We start from the raw sequence: 24,863 nt of genomic DNA, 5'->3' as shown, positions 1-24,863 counted from the left end.
CACTGTATCTCCTAGATATGTGACAATAAATCATTCATTCATTATTATTCTGTGAAAGCTTAACTTTTTAAGTAAGACGTTATTAAGTGTCACTGCACTACGCAGAGGCAAGAATTAAAGTTTTCTGAGTCCCAGTTTACTGCACCAGTGCCAGTGGACTACTGTGTCTTCTCTGCCATCCAGGGAAATAAGCAGGCAGCTAACTATTTTGCTTTATAATTCATCTTGAGAATAAAAATTCATGAACACACAAACACCATCCATTATATTGTAAAAATCATCAAATTGTTTGGAAGCAGTTCAATATATGGAAATTTAACTGTACATATTTATTCTGAACTAGTCACTGTACAGAACCGCATGACAATATAAATAAATTCAAATAGCTGGACAGAAACTTGATTGGACTAACTAAAATCACTACCTCTTTACCGGGGCTTCCACATTTTTAAGATTTAATTGTGAAACGCTCAGAAATCATGGAAACCCAAAACAATCTATAGCTCACAGTACTTGTTCAGATTGGTTTTACAAGAGACAGTGACAGCTAAAATTGGATCAGCATATCAATTTGAACTTTAGTTCAATTTAAAGTTAATGCTTTAATGTCATACATAAATACAACACAATATGCACAAGATACAGTACTTTTATGTATTTCCCCAATGGATTATTCCGGTACTATGCACATACTCAATTTCAAACAGACAATTTTCCGGTAATTTTACATCCAGTTCAAGTTGTTCTGTGCCATCTAAACTTGTGTTGACCAATTTTGTTTAGTAACAATGGCCGTCTAATATATTGTTTTCTTAAATGGAGAATGAGCTGACTTTACAGTACATATATTTCTGTGTTGGGGATATCATCCCCAATGCATGCCATAAATGTCATCCAGTGTTAATTTGCAGCTGATGTGTACAATGGTTGTACCATTTATATACATAAACAGTAAACTAACCCAGGTAGGATGGTGTACATTCTACTGTTTCACTTGTATAATGTGCAAAGTAAATATTCCTTGTAGTTTGTAATTCTAGCCATATTTAACCATAGTACTTATATGAATATGGTTCTGTATTGAATTATTATTCTGCTTAAGCAGAAGATCACAGTTTTGTAAATTATGGCTATGTTAACATCACATTGGTACAATGTAAACTTCAAAAGAATCCCTTAGAGCAATATGCGCTGCCAGATAACATTTAAAAAAAATCATAGGATTAAACGCAAATTATGCGTTACATATTTAGAATGTACCCCAAGATTTGTTCATAACCTAGCAATACATTAAAAAATCTTGTAGACCATTCTGGATTTACCAGCCATTCCACCATCATTGAAAATCTTCAGTGCAAACCTCAAGCTTTCGTTGAGGAAGGGGCAAGTTTCCTGCAGGACTTTTGTTATTGCTGTTGGTGATGATAGCAGGTACTGATGATGGGATGGAAGCTGATAATGGACCTCCTGGAGTACGGAAAAAGCTCTCCCTGTTGACTGACTGAGCACCCTCGGGTGTAGCTGGCACATTAGGCTGCAATATCCAAGAGATCATTAACAACTAGTTAAAAGCAATTGTACATTATCATTTGTTTCATCCACAGTTAAGGATATACTTCATGACTCTTGCATACTTAGAATAGAATCGTCATTAAGCTCCAATTTTCAATGTGATGGACTCAAGATGTTTGCACAGAACTGGAGTAAGTGTCTACAATACAACAGAAAGAACCAACTAAACAGCTTTAAGATACTGTACAGTACAAGAGTAATTCCTGAAGTTAGTATTGCTAGTAGCTCACAAGAAAAGAACCTACATACTTCACAGTTTGGTAAATGATGCATGTTGCAGTTAAAATGGATGCTGTTTCTGGAAGATCTAATGACACAGAAAGACATTTTCAGTCCAAATCCTCTCCCACCTGTTTTAACTAACCTTACCATAACCTCTATTCTTTTCTCTTGCATCTTTGGTCCAACTGCTCCTTGTGGCAGCACGTTCCATATTCAATCTACTCTCTGGATGAATAATAAATGAATACAACGTCTAGAAGTCTACCTCACTCAACTCTATCATACAGTTGGTTCTGCTATAACGTGTGTTACTTCAACATGAATCTGTTTTAACACAATTGCAGAATTCAGACCACTATTTATAGAATGTGAACTTACCTGTACTGGCTAAGATGCGATTCTGGCTGTTAGTTTAAATGGTGCAGTTATTGCACGATTTTCTTATAACACGAGAATGGAACTGTTGCATTATATCAGCACCAACAGTAATTTGAAAGAACTCTATTAAGTCAACTAAAATACAGCTACATACTGAACTAAGTTGTTGCTTCATGCAAAGCACGAAGCCTGGAAATTTGCTTGGGACTTCATCCAATTGAAACTCTTGTAACTTTTACAGTGTACACGGAGTTTCTGATATCAAAGTGGGTGGTCAGGACAATACTGAAAGGAAAGAAAATCCATATTATATGATATTGATCGAGGGATCAATATTGGTCAGAACACTGGTGATAATGCCACTGCTATTCTTTGAAAGAAGTACGAACCACCAGAGCAGACAAATGGGATCTTGGTTTAATAACTCATCCAAAAGACAGCACAGCCAATAGTACAGTGCTTCCTCACAAATTACACAGGGACATCAACACTGATTTTTGTGCTCAGCCTGGAGAGGCACTTGAATCTAGAAACTTGTGATTTAAGAGGCTTATATTTTACCATGCTCAGTAATAGTATGTTATTTCAGTAACAAGGATTGGCCAAAATTGAAAATTAGAAAATAGAGCAAAATCAACTATTCATGCACTCTTTCCATCAAGTCAAGTTGGAAAGCAGAAATTTTGGATTTTTCTTTCGCCCCATGTATACTGGAAATATTAAAATTTTCCTTACAATCTCAGTCAAGGAACATGTCTGCACTCATCTAGAATCAAACTAAGCATCAGTTGGTTATAGTTAGCTATAGTTATATGGATTCTGCAAGGTGCAGTTCATGCATTCCTTGCTGCGAGATTAATGAAGCCTTACAGAATACAATATTTGGATATGTTCATTGCAGTTTAGTGTCTTAGCTTACCTGTTGTATGCTAATCAACGCTACAGGTTGTCCATTCAGCTGATGCTGAGGAGAAACTGGTTTAACAAAAATCATTTTTCCTTGTTGTAGATTGATGTTTCCTGTGAGAGGACTAGCTTGTTCAGGAGGAGCAGTTGTCATTGTAGGCCCTTGACTCACTGAAAAGTGTACACCAGGATTGATCAAGCCAAGATTCTGCAGTGTGAAATTCAGAATTCCTGGGCTGGGACTGTGAACAGGAAAGTGATGACCTGAAGAAGTGAAGGATGTGACGTTGGCTTGGCTTGCGATAGGAAGAGAAGCAACAGAAGAAGCTACTGCCACTGGATAAGGCAATTTCAGAGGGGTTACATGTGTAGCAGAGAAATTAGCTGGTGAATATTCTGAAGTAGTCATCGATGCAATACCTGCAAAGGGAGGGAACATTTTAATAACTCATTGGTAAAGCAAAAAATTATTTTTTTACTTCTACTACTGGAAACCAAACAATATATATTACTGTATTACTTGAACCAAAAATATCTAAACAACAAGCTGAACAGTGAGCAATACAATCTCCATCCATCCTCTCCTTTCACTCCTCCTAGTGAAAAGCTCAATTTATCTGGATCTAAGGAACTGCCACAAAACAGTTTTGCAAGAGAGCTGAAAGGTTGTGAGAAGGGGTTGAAGTGCAAGGTAAAGGAAAAAAATAAAAGAAATCTGTATCAAGACTGAAGGCTATAATTGTGTATTGAGGACCTTTGAATTTTAACATTAATAAGACTCTACCTCAGCTGTTCTGAGAAAGTAACAGCAAGTTGTAGCAGAATATCAAAGATGCTTTTCAATGGATTGGTGTGGCAGTTATAAAGATGCCTTTGTTCCCCCAGCAGAATGATTGTGCCAATAATGAAAAGTACATTCTTCATTCTCAACTTCCACTAACGAAAGAAGAAGTTCTTAGAAGCATTACACAGTTTAAATCTTTTGAACATGAAGGTTTAATCACAAACCTGATAATGGTGAATGGTAAAGTTGATGCTCTGGGGAGGGGACACATTTATTTTTTATTTCAGGAGACCCATTCCTTGAAGTATTGAAAGATGCCTGCTGTGGCAATGGGATGAGGTATCCTGATGGTATTACAGTCTGGAAGCAAATTCAAACAAATAATTAAATGGGGACAATCAATCACAATTTAAAAGAAAAATGAAATCATGTGGTAATAAAGTGCACGGATTTTTCCAACAAAGCAAAAACTAAATATTGTAGCAGAAATCTAATTCCAGCTTTTTGGTTGAAAGTTCATTTTGCTAATTGTAAATATCAATTCACAAAGTCAAGATCTCACCTCAGAAACAGGATGAAGGGCAGGAAATGCAATTGCCACTGGAACAGCCTTCACTGTGGCAGCTTTTCCTTCTGACACAATAATCCCACTCTTCTCTTCATTCTCAAGGTAACATTCAACACTGTGCTCTAGTTTTTCACAGCCAAGACTCTTGTCTTCTGGGGCATTGATGAACTCTGGGTCAAGATGCAAAGCCCTTGGGGAAACCCGATTAGTTATGAGGCTTCTGCGAGCCTTTAGCTTTGCCTGATGAATCTCAAAAAGCTCATCTTTGTTTGATGAAGAGCCCTTCAAGACAAAATGAAGGGAATGTCAATTTTTTCTGTTTTTTTTGGTTTAGGTTCTGTACTAAGCATAAAAACACAAATCCAAAATATTATGTTTTGTGCAAGCTGCAAAGTCAGGCATCAATTATAGTAAAACTGCCTTAATTTTGACATCAAGGTGCATTAGAAATATTCAACATCACAATAAAAATTCAGTTCATTATCACATTGCTGTTTGTGGGAGTTTGCTGTGCACAAATGTAGGCCATGCTTCCGGCATTTCAACAGTGACATATTTCAAAAGCAATGCATTGGTTGTAAAGTGGTTTGGGTGATCATGAAAAATACACAGAAGGAAACTTTTCTCCATTTACAGATTTATCAACAAACAATTGAAAACCAAATGCACAATGAAATCTCCAAACTGAAACTGGCAGCCAACTTAATGTAAAAAACAAGCAGCGCTAACATATTTATTATACCACTGTCAGCTACTGGTCCATAAAAATGAAAAGTTTTAAATTTTCAACGTCAAATTATTGAAAAATATATAGAGCCAAATCTTACCATATTTTGGCAAAATGTTATTTCATTCCTGTAATTTCCTGCAGGAACCTCAGCAAATTTTCTTGTACTATCAGCCCAAACTCACCTCATTAAGGACCTATCATGTTTCCATTGTATCATGCCAGCCTGATTCTTTCACTTTCCAGAGTCAGAAGTACTTGTTACTGTTTAGATATTCTGGCATCTGTGCTATCACATAAAATGTAAAAGGCCATTGTGCACTGGGTCAGGGTCTGGCTGTCCAGAGCTGCCCTGTACATTTATTGACATTTTTCTAGGCAAGGGGAAATTGGCATCCCGCTTAATGAGAAAGTCTTAGTGGATCTGATGGTGCAGAGGAGGGACGTTGTCTTCCTTCACGACTAGCAGACGAGGCCACATCATCGGAATCTGCTAACGTGGTATGGCATTGCTACACTGGTCAGTGTGGTGTCCAGGGTCTGGAGCAATACCTAACAATCTTAGGAAGAAGGTCAATGACCTTTTCTGCACTAGCATGGGAGGTGCCACCATTTTCTGCCTACTACCTCACACTCTATATCTGTGCTATGACACCCACCTCCCACCAAGACTCATGCTCTACCACAATCACTACTACATGCAACATCTTCCCCCAATCGTTTTTCACTCTCGTGCCACCCTCATGTCCACCAACTCTGCATGCCCTCAGAGCCACCAACTCCATCCCCTCCATATGTACCAGCCCTAATAGCTGTGCCACCCACTTTCATCTTACTCAATCCTACCCTTTCTCTTGTTATAGAAAAATATGATCCTTTACTGGGCTGAAAGATCCAGAATGGGTCAGGGCGCTGTATATTCATCTCCAGATGCCCTGTGAGGAAAAAATCTTCGTGCTGGTCTGCAAAGACTGGAAACTCTACTGAGGGGGTTTAGAAACCACATCTCCCAGCAACCAAGTAACAAGCATTGTTCAATGTTGTGTTACTCTTCAATTATAGTTGCTGGTAGATGGTCGTGGGGAAAGGGAGAATGGTTGAGGTAGTGTTGGAAATCAGACCAGTTCATTTTGGAAGATCATATAAATAGCAGCTCAGATATCTTGCTCAAGCCACTATTGTTTTTTGAAACTTGAATAGACTTGAAACACTGTCACGTGAACTTTGACAATGAATGTTGCCAGCTATTTTGTTTCAACCTAGAGACATTGAGGAGAAGCTCTCAATGATCCTCAATCACTGTTCACTCTACTCACACAACAATGGTCAAGAATCTAGTCAACAATGAGAAACCCAAAATATCCTGAGACTGTTTTGCCTTAAGCCAGGAAATGCACTTGTTTTACATGGCACTTGGTACACTATTAAGGGGACGGGGCATTGTGGTGAAAGAAGCCTCAATTTACCACTGCATCTTACAGAAGTAGACATCAGTTAGATGATGGTTGTTACATTCAACTGTTACTCGAATGAAGTCACCATGAACAGACAATTTGAGAAATTCATATATATATTTTCAAGTTACCATACCTTGAATGAATCAGAATCTTTTGTTAGTTGGCTCTCAATGGGTTTATTTCCCTCTTTGGAATGCAGAACATCACTGAGGTCACAAGTACAGGGTTGCTTCAGGCACCACTCAGGAACATTATCATGTTTGGCTGCTTTACTATTCTGGATGTCAACATGTGTTTCTGGCATATCAGCACAAGTTTCAGCAGTCCGTTTATTGGTGTGGTTCCTTGACTTTGAATCATTAGCATTTACAATTTGTTGCTCGGTGGCCAAGGATATAGACTGTACAAAGCTAGATGAATGTGCAGTCAGGTTTCCTGGCTGTGAAGGTTGTAAATAAATTGTATATGATCCACCAGATTGGCTTTGAGGTAACATCACTGGTAAAACAGAAGAATATTGTCCGTGCATCAAAGGAAAGACCCCAAGAGGCTGCAATGTTGGTTTAACCTGAGGGAATATGGTTGAATTAACTCCAGTAAATTGTGCTGGTTCCACAAGTCCAGGAGGATGATCAAGTTTTGATTTCTCTTGTGAGGAAGATGGTTTTAATGGTGAGGTTATGAGTTTACTGGCATTCAGACTGAGGGAAAGAAAAATACAAATGTTAAAATAAATGTGCCCATTCACAACTGATAATAAAAAAAAACTTTCATGTTGCACAATTCAAATGAAACTTGACTTCAATTATGTCTTAGATTTAAGTTATTTTTAAGCATTTTGTATGGACATGTTGCACAAAATTCTCTGTATATAATAACATTTGAAAGTCCAGTCAGACAGGTGCAAATGTTCAATTTCTGGCACTTACTTAGATTGTGCTTCCAACTGAAGTTTACAGATTGTAGCAAGCTGGTCCATTTTACTTGGATATAACCCAGCTTTAGATGAATCACCTTTCATAGAAAAAAAAATTCTGTAAAACCGCATGACTAAACAACACCAACATAATGCATTTGTTAGTAGAATCAGTCATTTATTGAAAAGTTGCCATTTCTTTATTTTTGGGCTGGTGAAAAAGAGGGACGGTAAAAAGAGGACTGCATTTAACTAACCTCATTGATAGGCTTGATACTGGCAAAGCAATGAATTTTTAAAAAACCTTTGTTGAAAAACCACATAATTAGTTTGTTAACAAAATTAAAACTCAAATAGGAGGGTCACATCTTGGATTAAAAAACAACTAAAAAAACGCTTAAAGATAGAAAACAGGTGTCATGGTAAATGGCTGTTTTGTTTTTAATTGGAGGTGCTAGGCAGTTGTGTGCCCCAAATGTCAATGCTACAGCCACTCTTTTTTAAAAAAATATCTTTGTTGATGATTCTGTATTAGGAGGTGCAACTGGCAGTGAGGATGATACCAATCGATTGCAACAGGACATACTCAAGAAATGTTAGGTGATGCACTTTGGCAGACGAATTAGGGAGAATAAATAAATACTAAATAGTACAGTGCACGGGGCAGAGGGATCTGGGAAGTTTATGTGCAAAAATGTTTGAGGGTAGCAGGACATATTAGGAAACTTAACAAAAACATGCAGTGTTGTGCTTCATAAATAGAGGTATGTAGTTACAAAAGCAGGAGGTTATGCCAAACCCGCATAAGGCTCTGATTAGATCACATTTCGAGTATTGCATCCAGTTCTGATCACTGCATTTCAGGAAGGACAAAAGAATTCATAGGAGATCTACCAAAAAAGTTCTAGAAAATAGGAAAGTAACTCCACGGTTTGGTTGGAGAAGCTGGAATTTTGTTGGAGCAAAGAAGGCTGACAAAAATTTTGCTTGAGGTACACAAGCTTACGGCAAGCTTTGATAAGGTACAGTTAGAGAAACTGTTCCGATTAGTTGATAGTACAAGAACAAGAACATATTTCAAATTTTGGCAAGAAATGGGATGGGGGAGTGGTGCACAAGGAAGAATACTTTTTCAAACATGCAACAAGTTGTACTGATTTGGGACTCACAGTCTGGTTGGATGCTGGAAGTGGAGATGATTAATTATTTCTAAAGGAAACTAAATGGGCCATTTGGTTGAAATAAATGTACAGGGTTGTGGGAATATAGTAGGAGCACTAGACTGGTGGATTTCCTTCCAGAGACCTTGCATGGAATCAGTGGTTTGAAGGTTGTTGGAAGCCATATTGACACTTGCCTCATCCAAATCATTGATGTAAACTGCAACAGCTCAGGTTCAAGTTCTGATCCTTGCAGTACCGAACTAGTTATAACCTGCCAACCTGAAAATGGCACATTTATTTGTATTCTGTTTTCTGTCCTAAAATTTGAAAATTATTAAAATGGTGAACCCAAAAATGCACAATTCTTTATAAATTAAGACCAGGAATCAGTTCATTGCAATGAATCTCCTGGTAGTTTTTACGTCACTTATTTTAGCTGAAGCAAGACAACCGCAAGGTTAAACATTGAAATTTGATGGAATATGCATTAAAAGCTTAGCAACTAAAAGCTTTTCAGTAAACTATTTGCATAATTTTGTATTTGTTAAACTAATTTAGCATGAATTAACTTTTGCTAGACAACAGGTAGACAAAAAATTAATGGCATCAATTCAAAAATATGCTTAAGAAATAAACATAAATTTGTAATTACATAATAAATTAGTTATTCTGAAATACATACTGTAAACTTTGCCAACTGGGCTGGTTGGTGCAGAGCTGATCTTCCTCTGGTTATTCTCCAGATTTTCTAATAAGTGGTTCAAAGATGCATGGCGGGTGAAGCCTTGTTTAGTGTTCGATGCAGGGAATAGATTCTTGGCAAATGTTTCTTTTGAAATCTTTGACAATTGAGAATTAGGTGCAGCTGAGGTAGTCAGAGTAATCGGTTTTATGTCTGCAACAATAATAGTTTCCTTCATGGTAAAAGTTTAATTTGTTGATTATATCAAATTCATTTTTTGAGAAAAAGGGCAAAATTATAAGAACCAAGGAAATAGAATGTTAATCTAAAAAAAATGTATACCAATTAGGTCTGGGAATGCCTCTGGTCCAATCCATTTAAATGCTGGCTTCCGCCCTCTCACCTCCGTTACATGTACTTTCTTTATAAGTTCAAGGCTGGTGAGAACATTAGCGATATCGTAGAGTCGTCTGATTTTAGCTGTGGGATAAAAGTTAAGTAGATTAGCAGACAGTGAAAATGTTACTTTTCAGAAGTCTAGCAACTGAATTCTGATAATGTTTACATACTATTTAACTATTTTTATTTATCAATAAAATAGAAAGTATTAATTCCTTGCCTTTCAAGAGCCAATGAAATAATTTTGTCAAAGATTCCAGTTTGACGTAAATCAAACACTTGTGCATAAACAATGGCTATACATCAAAGCTATATTAGAATTATTCACATGCTATCTGGTATGTAAGATCTGCTCAGTGAGAGTTACTTGGTTAGTTTGCAAGAATCAAACATAAAGCCCAAATTTTATTCATTAATATAGCTAACGTAGTATAAATTAATATAACTAATCCATAACAAGAAGTTCACCATACAAGATTAATATTTATCTGTACATGCACAAACAAAATATGCATATTACAATAATCAAGAACAACTTATTTACTGTAAGTAAACTTGAAGACAGTAACATGGAAAACAACCGAACTGAATTGTCTAAACCCATTATTCCTCGTATTATTTTTTATTCACTATGTCCAGCGGGTGAAGCCTTGTTTAGTTTTCGATGCAGGGAATAGATTCTTGGCATATGGGCCTCTTTGTCCAAAGATTATGGATAGATGAAAGCTGAAGGTGTGTTGAATTTGCATCTCTCTCTAGGATTGGTATAGCCAAATTAATCCTACAAATAGGCCCAAGCTTATGCACATGGTCAAATATGTCATGTTAATCTGTGGCCCCAACCACAGCCAAGTAGCCTGCCAACATTAACACACATCAAATAAGGATTTTGGGAAGCAGATATTGAAGGCACCTTGGAGTCTTGTACCTCAGAAAACAACAAACATCTTCAGGCGATGAGGAAACATTTGGGACCAAGTCAATAGGATTTTGAAAAACAGCTATCGTTTTCAAAATAGAGTTTAATCTGTCCACCTCCTTTGGCACCAAGATTCAAAGGATAGCATTTACTGAAGATGTTTGAGGTCTCAGCTGTCACTTGGAGAGGTGGCAAGAGCATCAAGATTTTAGGGGAAGCCCACTGAATTGAGTGGACCATGGCAGGATCAAAAGACTTTAAAGGTGCAAATCCAACTTACTGATAGCTGCCAGCCAATTAAAGGCTGGCAACACCATCAGGAAGTGTGTGCTGTGTGTACAACTGCTACCTGAGACTTACTGTCATTACTGGATCCCAGAGAACAGGGAACGCTGGCAGAAGAGTTTGTTCAGATGGGCACAATCTGTGGCATGAGAAGATGGCCATCTACAGGCCTTCCTATCACTGACTCAATTAGAGAAAGTAGCAGGGTCGCTATCTGCCACATTCCCACCTGAATAAATGTTGCTCTGCCACCAAACATGAAAAAGGAGGGCATTAAATTCTGCCCAAAGCAGCTAAAGGTCAATCTTTCAAGCTATTTCTTGGAACCCTTTGTAGAAAGGAGACGAAGTGTATCTCAATAACCGTATAATTTCTTTAGCCTTCCAAAGTAAAACTTCCAAAATTGGAAGTGAAGAGGAGCTTAATTAGAGAAGAACTTTATTCGCACTGAAATGAGATTTACAGGTGATGGTCTTTTGCCACTTTAAAGTGCTCCACTTACTCTTAAACTTGCTGTGATCCAGATCCACTTTCTGGTCATCGCCAATTAGAATTTTAGCAGCAGTGTCGAGACTAACCACTCGGGGTTTCGATACCAGGAATAACATGACAAATTTCTGACTCATTACTCTCAGGGATTTGTCCTTCCGTCCATTCACTGAGGCTGCAGGCAGAAAAAGTAAATTTTAATTGTAATCTGGAAAACTGACAAGTTGCTCTGCATAAATGAGCAGCTCAAAATTCTGTACCCTTGATTAGTATCTTGTCACTCAAAGTAATCAATACAATATTTCTAGTTATGTATGAACATAAAAACTAGGAACAGGAGTAGGCCATTCAGCATATTAAGCCTTCTCTGCCATTCAATAAGATCATGATTGATCTGATTATGCAACATTCCTGTCTACTCATAATAAACCTTCAGCCACATTCTTTATCAAAAAACTATTCAAACATCATGTTTCTACTGCCTTTATAAGAACACAGAGTTTCAAAGTCTCATGACCCTTTTGAGAGAAAAAAACACATGCATATTAAATGGGTGACCCCTCACTTTTAAATTGTGATCCCTAGTTCTGGTTTCTCCCACACAGGGCAATATTCTTTCCATATGTACCCTGTCAAGACCTGATATGTTTCAATCAATTTGCCTCTTATGTTTCTAATCTCAACAGATACAATTCTAGCTCGTCCAATCCTTCCTCATAAATTAACCTCTTCCAGACATTAGTCTAGTCAACCTCCAATGAACTGCTTCCAATGCATTTACATTCTTATTAAATAGGACACTTGTACTGTATACATTATTCTAGATGTGTTCTCACCAATATATTACGAAGGGGAAGTACAACTTCTGCTAGGATTTCTGTTAATGGCAATCCTTGATTTCAGAGTGAAACCCAGCTTGAGTACATCTCCTCTACCTCTGAGGATGTGTCATAAATCCTTCAGAGTAAGCACCAGCAACCTGTCTCACATACCATTCATTAATTCAAATACTGACACCTCAGGGGATATTTTAGCTAAATTAGATTTGGTAGCTCATTCTGGTGAGTACATTACTATAGCTAGCTGAAGAAATGTACCAGGTCTCTCCAGAACTTGGAGGACTGCTGGATAGGCCCAGACAGGAGAGAACCCACGTTGTTGACCATTAATAGGTTGTACATTCTGATGAATTAAACACAGGAACAGAAGTCACGTTTGTCAGACACCCTTAAGACACTGGATTGAAGATTGAGGGAGTCCACAAATGCAATCTGTACCATGCTAACTGCGGCAGGTGAGTAGCTGTCTTTACGTTCAGGTTAGTCGCTGGAAAACAAGGGTTCAGCACTCTCACTGTGTGGCAGACATGTGCACAGACATTCACTCCATCACCTCAGCCATTGGTGCTTGGCACCAATGACAAGGCAACAGGGAACATGGGACCGAGACTTCACTCCAGATGCTCTTTCTCATAAGGAGACAGGTTGGTGGTTTAGGAATTTATACAGAAGAGGAACCACTCTCAGGCACCCAGAATTCTCCACTCAGCACTCTCCAGAGGTACCCAACCATTGCAATCTCCACCTGTGGGATTCGAGGTAAAGGAGATCAAGCCTCAATTATGGACAGAAAACACAGCCTCTAGCTACAATGACCCTGGTTTCCCCTGCCCAAAATTCTCAAGGCCAATGGGATTCGAGATAGGCAAGGTTCCTGCCACCTTAGCTGCAGACCCCAGGATCACCCCAAGGTATAGTGAGAACGAAAAGAAAAAGAAAACCTTCTCAGGATGCATAGGTGTCAAAGGTGAAACTTTGCATCATCAGCTGTGTCACTAACCGTCAGTTTAGAACATAGAACATAGAAAAGTACAGCACAGTACAGGCCCTTCGGCCCACAATGTTGTGCCGTGAAATAATCCCAATCCAAAAACAAAATAACCTAACCTATATTCCCCTCAATTCACGGCTGTCCATGTGCATGTCCAGCAGTCACTTAAATGTCACTAATGACTCCGCTTCCACGACTACCATTGGCAAACTATTCCATGCCCTCACAACTCTCTGGGTGAAAAACCTCCCTCTGATGTCTCCTCTATACCTTCCTACCAACACCTTAAAACTATGACCCCTCGTGGCAGTCAATCCTGCCCTGGGGAAAAGTTTCTGGCTATCGACTCTATCCATGCCTCTCATTACCTTGTACACCTTTAATTGTAACTATAAGAATGAAGCCAGAAAGGCTAGCCATCCTTAACGCCACATGATGTTTTAACTCAGACTGAAGGGTAGCTGTCTTCTGTACTGCATATATTAGCATGAAACTTTGTTGTGATTGAATGAGTGGCATCAAATGTTGAGAGGGCTTTAATCAATCAGTTTGTATTCTTAACTTTATTGAACATCAGGAAAAGCAAAAAAAAAAATTTGTATTTGGAGTTATGGTTAAACAGAGAATGCTAGTCTCTGCAACATCAAATCATCTAGTTAGTGGGAGACGACTTTATTCAACCCAGTTCTATTGAAAGTGATGGTAAGGAAGTCCTGCCTGTATTGCACTGGCTGACATGTTGCACTGTAGGATGGTGATGGTGAAGGTGCTGCTCCATCTGATGAAAGTGCCCATTTTCCTAATTGATGCAATGCTGAGACTCTCATGAATCCACATTGTCCATCATCTCACCTTGGTTTTTTAAAAAAATTCCTTAACAGGATGAGGGCATCATTGGCTAGGTAGTATTTACTGCCCATCCCTAATTACCCAGTGGGCAGTTCAGAGTTAACCATATTGCTGTGGGTCTGGAGTCATACGTAGGTCAGACCAGGTAAAGATGGCAGTTTTCTTCCCTAAATGACATTAGTGAACTAGATGGGTTTTTCCTACAACTGATGATGGATTCGTGGTCATCATTAGATTCTTAAGTGCAGATATTTAAATTCAAATTCCACCCTTTGTTGCAGCGGGATTCCTGAATCCAGGTCCCCAGAACATTATCTGGGGATCTGGATTAACAGTCCAGCAATAATACCACTAGGCCATCACCTCCCCCAAGGGGCTCAGGTGGTCTGGCAGTTGTGTCCCTACTTTTAAGGCAGGAGGCCTGGGTTCAAGTTACACCTGCTCCTGAAGTGTGAAATGGTATCTCTGAGCAGATTGATTAGAAAATACTTATAATGTTGTTGTATCTTCCAGCTGTCTGGCCAAAAGCAGCCAAAGATTATGCATTGTCTTCTGTCTGCAGTGCAATAGACGGTCAGCTCTGACCAATGTGGGAATCCAATGTTGAAGAGACATTTTATGGTCCTTGTTTCCAGTGGAACATGTTGCAATACACATATGATGGACATCATGACATAATGTTCTGACTGCCACCTCTATACACATTGGGAGTGTCATTTGCTCTCATCTGCACATCATTCCAGGAAAGACAAGTAACTCTGGGTCTCCTGCACTTTTACCACTTCATGTGGGCACCATTGGCTGTAAATTCCACACCAGGAGGCTGCTACACATCTGCTGGAGATTGGGCATCAAGATGCATATATTTCCCATCAACTTCTGTGGATTCTCTTCATGCAGTAGACGCAGACACAGATGACAGCAACTTCTGTGTTTAGATCCATTTTTACAGTTCCAATGAGCCTATGTCAGCAATGCCGGAAACAAAGCAGTTCCTCAGTAATATGAACAGTCAACAGTTGCAGCACACACAAATTACAATTAAACTCAATCCTCAAAATACTAAGACATGGACGCTTCTGAGAAGGAGGGAAATGGGAAGCCTCTACACAGACCATTACAATTGTTGGCCTGAATCAGATGTATGGTGTACAAACCATTTGGCATTCATACAGAAAGAGACATCAAGTTCTGTTTGTAGGGAGAATGAGAATCGTCCCCTCCAACACTACTTTATCAGAGCGTATAAGATAACAATGTTCATAATTATAGTACAAGGTGAAGTGAGTAGCTCCTGCAATTTTTCTTCTGCTTCGACTGTGATTGTTGGCACACATAACAAGCTGCCTGGCTTTCTGACTGCGCTAAGAAGTAAGGCAAGATAGAAGAGAGGCTGAAAGTTCTGAATGAGACTCTAATATGCACGTGATAGAGGTGGAAAATGAGTGACTGCTAAGACAGCAAGTTAGAAGGCCTGACCTGCACAGTCGTCTGATATACGAGATGGTTGCCCGCCCTTGCTTGTAAAGCAGAAGCACTGCAACGTAAAGGGTCAGTGAGCTCCAACGTACAGTACTGAAAAGGCGAACTGTACTGTAAGCGAGCTGGAGGGGCACCATGATACTGTGGTGAGGCTGGTCCAAGTATGATGCTAATCTGTGTAGATGATGGGTACAAATGGTCACTGCCCACGCAGCATGCCCTGAGATGTTGGGAATTATGGACAAGATGGCTGCATGGAGAAGACACTTGTGGGCTGCAGCCACCAAGTACTTATTCAGACTTTCATGTCTGGAATTGTTTCTGTCTGGTTTCTCTCCGCTACCTGGGAAAGTAGCAAACTGCATACAAAAGAGGTCATAGAGTCAGAGTTATACAATAAGGAAACAGAAGATCCTTCGGTCCAACTTGTCCATGTCAACCAGGTACCCTATTATAAATCTACTCCTATGTGCCAGCATTTGGCCCATATCCTTCTGAACCCTTCCTATTCATGTACCCATCCAGATGCCTTTTAAATGTTGTAATTGTATCAGCCTGCACCAGTTTCTCTGGCAGCTCATTCCATACACATATCATTCTGCGTGAAAAAGTTGTCCCTCGGGCTCCTTTTAAAATTTTCCCCTTTCACCAGAAACCTACGCCCTCTAGTTTTGGACTCCCTCACCTCTGGGAAAAGACTTTGCCTATTTACCCTATCTATGCCCTTCACAATTTTATAAACCTCGATAAAGGTCACCCTACAGCCTCTGATGTTCCAGGGGGGAAAAAAAAAAAGAGTCCCAGCCTATTCAACTTCTCCCTATAGCTGAAACCTTCCAAACCCAGCAACATCCTTGTAAACATTTTCTGAACGCTTCCATGTTTATAGAAAGGAGACCAAAATTGAGAGCAGTATTCCAAAAATGGACTAACCTATTATTTTGTACAGCTACAACATGATATCTCAACTCCTATACTCAATGTGAGATGAGATAAATAATGAGATATTAATGCACATTTGATTGATTGATTGATTTATTGTCACGTGTACCAAAGTACACCAAAAAGCTTTGTTTATGAGCAGTACAAGCAGATCATAATAAGTAAGGATGTACAGATCAAAACAATTTAGACAGGCATACAGGTTACATTGCACACATCCTGTGCATCTGACACTCACTAATAAGATTCTTGTTTAACTGTTAAAACCTTAGGTGGAATATCTGACCCATTTTTCTTGATGTTGACAATCTAATTTTTCTATTCTCAACATATTTTCCCAACTGACTTACAAATTGCCCATATCATTCAGAGCCTGGTAAAATTTTACCTTATGTCTCCCCTTCTTAACCCACACAATATAGAAATACAAATCAAACTTAAAGCTGTATGTGGTTCTGTTCACATCAGAGCTCAAGTTACTGAATAATAACAATGTATGAACCTTTATCACACATCCCCATGTTTGTATTCTAGTTCCCTTGCAACAAACAACATTCTATTGGCTTTCCAAATCACTTGCTGTGCTTTCTGCGATTCATGCACTCAGGCATCCAGATCCCTCTATATTTCAGACATCTGCAATCTCTCACCATTTAGATAACAGGTTTATTTCTTTATTCTTCTTGCCAAAATGGATTCTTTTACATTTTCCCAGATTATACCCTATTTGCCTGATCTTTGTCCACTCACCAACTACCTGTATCCCTTTCACAGAAATTACTGGAAAAGTTCAGTAGAACTTCCTCAGAACTTCAGAACAAGGGTCACCGGACCCAAAATGTTAACTCTGATTTCTCTTCTCAGATGCTGCCAGATCTGCTGCGCTTTTCCAGCAATTTCTGTTTTTGATTTACAGTATCCACAGCTCTTTTACTTTTAACCTGTATTCTTTTGTAGCTTCCTCACAGTCTCTTCACAATTTACTTTCCTACCTATCTTTGTGTCATTAGCGAAATGTACCTTTAGAATCATCATCCAAATTATTTATGCAAGTTGTTAAACAGTGCCATATCTCTCATCACATCTTGCCAACTAGAAAATGATCATTGGTACCTATTATTTCTTATTAGTTCGCCAATCTTATACGCAAGCCAATAAGTTACCTCCCTAGACGATGAGCTTTCATTTTCCACAATAACCTTTGATATGACATCTTTTTTTAAATTCAGTCGTTGGGTGTGGCATTGCTGGGTGGCCAGCATTTATTTCCCATCCTAGTTACCCTTGAGAAGATGGCGTTGAGCTGCCGCAGTACACATGCTGTAGGTAGGCTACAGGGAGGGAGTTCCAGAATTTTGACTCAGCAATAGTGAAAGAATGGTGACATATATCCAAGTCAGGGTGGTGACTGACTTGGAAGGGAATTTGCAGATTGTAGAGTTCCTGTGTGTTTGTTACCTTTGTCCTTCTAGATGGAAGCGGTCATGAGTTTGGAGGATGCTGTCGAAAGACGTTTGATGAAATCCTGCAGTGTATCTTGTCGATGTGATGCCTGTCAAGCAAGCTGCCTTGTCTTGACTGCTGTTAAGCATCTCGAGTGTTGCTGGAGCTGCACTCATCCAGGCAAATGGAAAGTATTCCATCACAATCTGGCTTATGCCTTTCAGGTGATGGACTGGCTGTGGGGAGTCAGGAGACAAGTTACTTGCTGCAGTATTCCTAACCTCTGATCTGCTCTTGTAGCCATTGTATTTATCAATGGTAATCCCTCAGATGTTAATAGTGGGGATTCAGTGGTGGGAACATCATTGAATATCAAAGGGTGGTGTTTAGATTGTATCTTATCGGTGATGGTCATTGCCTGGCATTTGTGTGAACATGAACATGAACTGCTTCAGTAGCTGGGGAGTTGTAAACTGTACTGAACACTGTGCAATCATTGGCGAATATCCCCCCTTCTGATGGAGGAAAGGCCATTGATGAAGCAGCTGAAGATAGTTGGGCCCAGGACACTTCTCTGAGGAACTCCTGCAGATTCCTGGAGCGGAGATGACTGACCTCCAACAACCACAACCATCTTGCTATGTGCCAAATATGACTCCGACAGCAGAGAGTTTCCCTGATATCCATCGATTCCAGTTTTTCTTGGGCTCCTTATTGCCACACTTGATTGAATGTGGCCTTGATGTCAAGGAAATATATCACCATTCTTTCATGATTACTGGGTCAAAATTCTGGAACTCCCTCTCTATGGTAGTCACTCTCCTTTCACCCCTGGAATTTAGTGCTTTTGGCTACGTTAGAACCAGGGCTGTAATGAAGTCAGGAGCTGGCAGAAACCAAACTGGGGTGTCAGTGAGCAGGTTACTGCTGAGCCAGTGCTACTTGATAGTGCTGTTAATGACACCTTCCTACTTTTCTGATGATTGAGAGCAGTCTGACGGGGCGGTAATTGGCTGTGTTGGATTTGACTTGCTTTTTGTGTACAGGCCATAGCTGGGCAATTTTCTGTATTGTCAGAAAGATACCAGTGTTCTAACTGTACTAGAGCAGCTTGACTAGGGGAGTGGCAAGTTCTAGAGCACCAATCTTCATTACTATTGCTGGAATGCTCCCAGGGTCTATAGCCTTTGCAAAATATAGTGTCTCCAATTGTTTCTTGATATTGAATGAAATTAATCAAATTGGTTGAAGACTGGTATTTATGGTGCCGGAGAACTGGAGGAGACTAAGACAGATCATCCACTTGGCACTTCTGGATGAAGATTGCTGTGAGTTCTTCATCCTTACCTTTTGCACTGAGGTCTTGGACTCTATCAATGAGGTTGGGAATATTTGTGCAGCATCCTCCTCCAGTGAGTTATTTAATTGTCCACCACCATTCACAACTTAATATAGCAGAACGGCAGACATTAGGCCTGATCCATTGGTTGTGCGATTAATTAGCTTTGTCTTTCACTTGATGCTATACTTTTTGGCATGTAAATACTCTTGGGTGGTAATTTCACCAGGTTGACACCCCATTTTTAAGTATTCCTGATGTTGCTCCTGGCATATTTTTCTGCTGCCCCATGACCCAGGTTTGATCCTCTGGCTTAAAGTTAATGGTTGAGTGGGAAATGTGCCAGGCTAAGAGTTTGCAGATTGTTTTAGAGTACACTTCTGCTCCTGTTGATGGCCCACAGAACCTCATGGATGCCCAGTCTTGAGTTGTTAGATCTATTTGAAATCTGTCCCATTTAGCGCTGTAGTAGTGCCATTCAGCACTGTGGAATGTGTTCTCAATTTGGAGGTGGGACTTGGTCTCCCTAAGGGCTGTCCAATGATCACTCTTACCAATACTGTCATAGATATATCTCCAGCTGGCAGATTGGTAAGGATGAGGTCAAGTCTGTTTTTTTCCTCTTGTTGGTTCCCTTATAGAACAAAGAACAGTGCAGTACAGGACCAGGCCCTTCTGCCCACCAAAACTGCACTGACACATGATGCCCTTCTGAATTAAAAATCATTTGCCTCCATTTTGTCCATATCCTTCTACTCCCTGAGATTCAAATAACTGTCGAGATGCCGCTCAAACGTTGTTATTGCATCCATCTCCATCTGCTCCTCTTGTTGTGCATTCAGCTACTTAAAAACCCACTTGTCACAAGTCCTTTAAACTTATCCCTTTTTACCTTAAACCTATGTCACTTCATAACTGACATTTCTACCATGGGTAAAAGACCCCGATTATCAATTCTATCAATGCCTCTCATAATTTTGTAAGGATCGCTCCAGTCCCCCATCATCCTTTGATTTTCAACTGAAAACAAACCAAGTTGGCCCAATGATTCCTCATCACTAATACCCTCCAAAGCAGGCAACATCCCGATAAACCCTTTCTGAACCCTCTTCAAAGCCTTCACATTCTTCTGGTAACATGCTGATCAGAACAGTAAACAATATTCCAAATGTGGCCTGACTAAAGTTCTATATAGCTGCAACAGGACTTGCCAATTTTTATACTTCGCCAGCTTCAGGTACATTTAAGTCGTCATTGGATAAGCATATGGACGTACATGGAATAGTGTAGATTAGATGGGCTTCAGATCGGTATGACAGGTCGGCACAACATCGAGGGCTGAAGGGCCTGTACTGTGCTGTAATGTTCTATGTACTCTTTGCCCAAACCAGTGAAGGCAAGCAGGCCATTTGCCTACTTAATCACTTTATCCACTGTTTTGCCACTTTCAGGGAGCTGCTGACCTGAATGTTATTCCGCCGATGCAATTAACAAACATGTTGAAATAGACTTTATCTACATACCATTATGGTACAAAACCAGAAACAAGACTGGGGCGGCACAGTGACTCAGTAGTCAGCACTGCTGCCTCACGGCGCCGAGGACCCAGGTTCAATTCCACCCTCGAGTGACTGTGTGTGTGTGTGTGTGTGTGTGTGTGTGTGTGTGTGTGTGTGTGTGTGTGTGTGTGTGTGTGTGTGTGTGTGTGTGTGTGTGTGTGTGTGCGCGTGTGTGTTCCCTCCAGGGAAAAGCCTCTCACCTGATAATTGCACAATAATATGCTTTTAAAATTGAATACAATATTTAACTATGTTTTAGTTAACCATGCCTAACGGATACCTCTCCAGAAATTTTTCTTTGTGGGACTGTATTTATTGTCTATTTGAAGTCTTTCCTTGAAATTCTGCCACTGGTTAGACCCCACTTGGAGCATTGTGCGCACTTCTGAGAACCACACCTTAAGGACAATACATTGCCTTGAAGGGAGTATAACGTGGGCTTATGAGAATGACACTTGGATTTCAAGGTTAAGTTATAAGAAGACATTACACAAATTAGACATGTTTTCTCTAAAATTTAGAAGGCTGAGGGATGATCTCAAAGTCTTCTAGATATTGACAGGAAAAGACAGGTTATTCCCACTGTTTGGAGGTTCCGGAACTATGCGGCATTGTCTGATAATTCGGGCCAGATCAATGAGGACAGGTGAAAGAGGTTTGAAACTCTCTGCTACAAATAGCAGCTCATGCTAGATCTATTCTTCATTTTAAGTCTGAAATAGATAGGTTTTTGTTAAGCAAAAGTATTAAGGAATAAGAGCCAAAGGCAGAAATATAGAATTTAGCTACAGATCAGCCAGGGTCTTAGAATGGCAGAACAGGCTCAAGGGGCTGAATGGCCTACTTCTGTTCCTATGTTCCACTGCACCTCTGTTGATTGACTGTTAACTTAAATTTTCTGGTTCACTTTAGCCAGTTTTCTGTATTTTTCCACAGCAATTGAAGTAAGCTTCACAGGACAGGAGGCCAGTTGTGCCTTTAAAATTTTTTTTCCCATCTATTTTGCCTAATGAACCTGTTCAGAGATGTTATTACACATCTCCAGTGCAGGTGCGACTTGCCCCTAGGCCTCTTTGTCCGGGCTAGGGACACTACCACTGTGCCACAAGAGGGGCCATCCAATTATTTTTCCTCCTCTTTACCGTTATCCTCCTTTAAAGTGGATATCCAATGCCCATTTGAAAGCTCCTATTTTTCATGCAACACATTCCAGACCACCAGAACTCATTACATTAGAAAGAAGTCTAATATCCCCACTAGTTCTTTTCCCAATTATCTAAAATAGGTGTCCTCAAGATACTGATTGTTCTCTCAGTCGAAAGAGTTTCACATTTACAGTATTGAAACCAAAACCCAAAAAACACTGTAAAACATTCTAAATTCTTTATTTGAAATCATGCGAGGTTACTCGCATAAAACAGTTTGTAAAAATTTATCTGACTGCCACACTATCATATTGTAAATAGTTTCGAAGGAATTCCAGCACATAATTTCAAGGACGCAGCAACAGTAACAAAATGTATGTAGGTCTAACTGGGAATATGGATAAATTGGTTGGTGGACAACAGTAAATAGCCTCCAGTATTTCACTTGTCAACTTGGCATAACTGTAGCACTCTCATTTCTGAGAAAACAATTGTAGATTCAAGTCGCATTTCAGGATTGGAATGCAAAATTTAGGTGCTTCCCTTACACTTTGCTATTCTGAGTCTCAACTGAGGCTTGAAATTTGTTGCAATCTTGTAAGAAAAGAGGGAGTGAGGATCTGTTGGAGCAGGAAGAGTACAGCTCGCTGTTGTTGCCTCAGAGCTCGTCACACCAAAATTTCAGCTTGCTGAAGCTTTGCAAAGCCCTGATCTATGCTAATACTTAATTAAAAAAAAAATCGAGGGAGATCAGAAACATCAGCACAATTATTATGTGACTAAGATCTTAGCTGAGACCTTATCTGCTTGTTCATGTGGATGGAAAAAGAACTGTATCACACTACTTGAAGAACAGTGTCTAAAATTCATATTTCTAAGCCAATAAAATGGATTGTGATACCTTCTGTATCATGGTCACTACATATTACAAGATTTGAGAATGGACAGAAAGAAATGGTAGAAGCAAATGTCAAAGAGTCAAATATTTATACAGCTAATTTTTGTGACTAAACCTCTGAAACAAAGCTATTGAAGTATAGAAAATTGACAATTATCTTTCAGGTTGAAACCATTTACGAATTTGATGGTTTAAATGATGCCTTCTCATATCTAAACTTAAAACTGTGTTCATAGCAGGTAAACATTGCCACAAAAAGAAAAAAAAAGTCATACAAGTTTACAAAGAAACAAACAAAGTGCAAAATGCCTTGAAGTTCCAGTCCTTTAAATTAGTTGATACTATATTAAACCATAATGCTCGTTTACCTGCTCTAAATTCCATTCCAGGAAGTTCCACAAAATACATTTCTTTAGATTTCACCTCACTGACACTGGTTGAATTTTGCTCACGTAGTGGCTCTTTTATATAGTTTTCATGTAACTCAAATCCTTTCTTCTTAATATGCAACATCTGTTCTGCATATTTTTGATCTTCACCAACATTCTTCAATGTTCCCAGTGTGTGTGCAAGATTGTGGCGACCATGCCACAGGTACCGATTCTTAGCAAGGCGGCTGACCATATGCAAGCTTTCTAGAACATTCACAATATCATAGATACGCCTACGTTCAACATCTATTGAGTAAATAAGTAGAATTTTGTTAAAATGATGCAGATTAGTATTCATTTGCTGAAAATTCACACTTTGATCCTTCAGGATTATATGCTTATCATTAAAGTATCTACTAAACATCAAGCTTTACAATAATACTTACATCATCTAACCTAACCTGCTCTTCTCATCTCTATCTCTATTTATTCACTTTTCCTGTATTTGGCAAGGATTCTTGTGCACATGTCAAAGGTTTTCAACAGTCTTCTTTTAAATGATCTTACTGACTTTATTCATGTGCAGGTCTAAATAGTGAAGGCTGACTTTACGTTGTGTCTAATCATTTATTGTCTGATAAACAAAAGTGCACAGTGTAACATTGGAAGTTATTACACATCTCCAGTGCAGGTGCGACTTGCCCCTAGGCCTCTTGGTCCGGGCTAGGGACACTACCACTGTGCCACAAGAGGGGCCATCCAATTATTTTTCCTCCTCTTTATCGTTATCCTCCTTTAAAGTGGATATCCAATGCCCATTTGTTAGAATCACAGAATAGGATTCCCACAGCGTGGAAGCAGGCTATTCAGCCCATTGAGTCCACAACAACCCTGGAAAGGGCATTCCACCCAGACGCACCCTCTAACCTAAAACCCTGCATTTCCCATGGTTAACCCACCTAGCCTTCATGTTATGGGCAATTTAGCATGGTCAAGCCACCTAACCTGCAAATCTTTGGACAGTGGGAGGAAACTGGAGTACCCAGAGGAAACCCATGCAGACACGAGGCAAGTGTGCAAACGTCACACAGACAGTTACCCGAGGCTGAAATCGAACTTTGGTCCCTGGCACCATGAGGCAGCAGTGCTAACCATTTAGTCACTGTGTTGCCCAAGATGATCAACAAAGCTGAATAAACCTATGCTTACACCGTTTTATGTTCAGGTTATTTTTAAATAAGGGCATAATGAGTACCATAACATATCTGGCCTAAAATCAGTTAAAATGGTAACCAGAAGTCTATTTCAGGAACAGGAATACCGCCAAGTATTTTTCATGGAATGACCTGGTATTACAGTCTTGGAAATCTCATTTGCATTAAGCTCCACATACCATATAATCAAAAGACTTTACGCCTTAAAGTAAACCAAAACAGCTTAAATGGGCTTGGCTGTGACATTTTAGTTTTAATTTCTCAGGGAAATGCATTGACCAATCAGACACAATGTCAGATATCAAATTTGATCAAAACCTAGCA

At 39.5% G+C, this 24,863-nt stretch overlaps 1 protein-coding gene across 4 annotated transcripts in view; it reads right to left on the bottom strand.

The window, feature by feature from the left end:
* Nucleotides 1-362: 362 nt before the first annotated feature.
* e2f8 (E2F transcription factor 8) overlaps nt 363-24,863 on the bottom strand; it is a 31,976-nt gene continuing 7,475 nt past the window's right edge. For all 4 annotated transcript variants that reach the window (XM_048545028.2, XM_048545030.2, XM_048545031.2 and 1 more), the window contains 10 exons: nt 23,323-23,631; nt 11,481-11,642; nt 9,718-9,855; nt 9,376-9,588; nt 7,544-7,628; nt 6,748-7,315; nt 4,425-4,712; nt 4,087-4,222; nt 3,092-3,498; nt 363-1,534 (listed from right to left, as the gene is read on the bottom strand). In XM_048545028.2, the coding sequence (XP_048400985.1) occupies nt 1,337-1,534; nt 3,092-3,498; nt 4,087-4,222; nt 4,425-4,712; nt 6,748-7,315; nt 7,544-7,628; nt 9,376-9,588; nt 9,718-9,855; nt 11,481-11,642; nt 23,323-23,631 (2,504 nt within the window). In that variant the 3' untranslated portion in view covers nt 363-1,336. The remainder of the gene's footprint in view (nt 1,535-3,091; nt 3,499-4,086; nt 4,223-4,424; nt 4,713-6,747; nt 7,316-7,543; nt 7,629-9,375; nt 9,589-9,717; nt 9,856-11,480; nt 11,643-23,322; nt 23,632-24,863) is intronic.

The sequence above is a fragment of the Stegostoma tigrinum genome, chromosome 17 (assembly GCF_030684315.1).
Source record: "Stegostoma tigrinum isolate sSteTig4 chromosome 17, sSteTig4.hap1, whole genome shotgun sequence".
NCBI lineage: Eukaryota > Metazoa > Chordata > Chondrichthyes > Orectolobiformes > Stegostomatidae > Stegostoma > Stegostoma tigrinum.
Note: the sequence above shows the minus strand (reverse complement) of the source record. Positions and strands in the feature narration are given on the sequence as shown.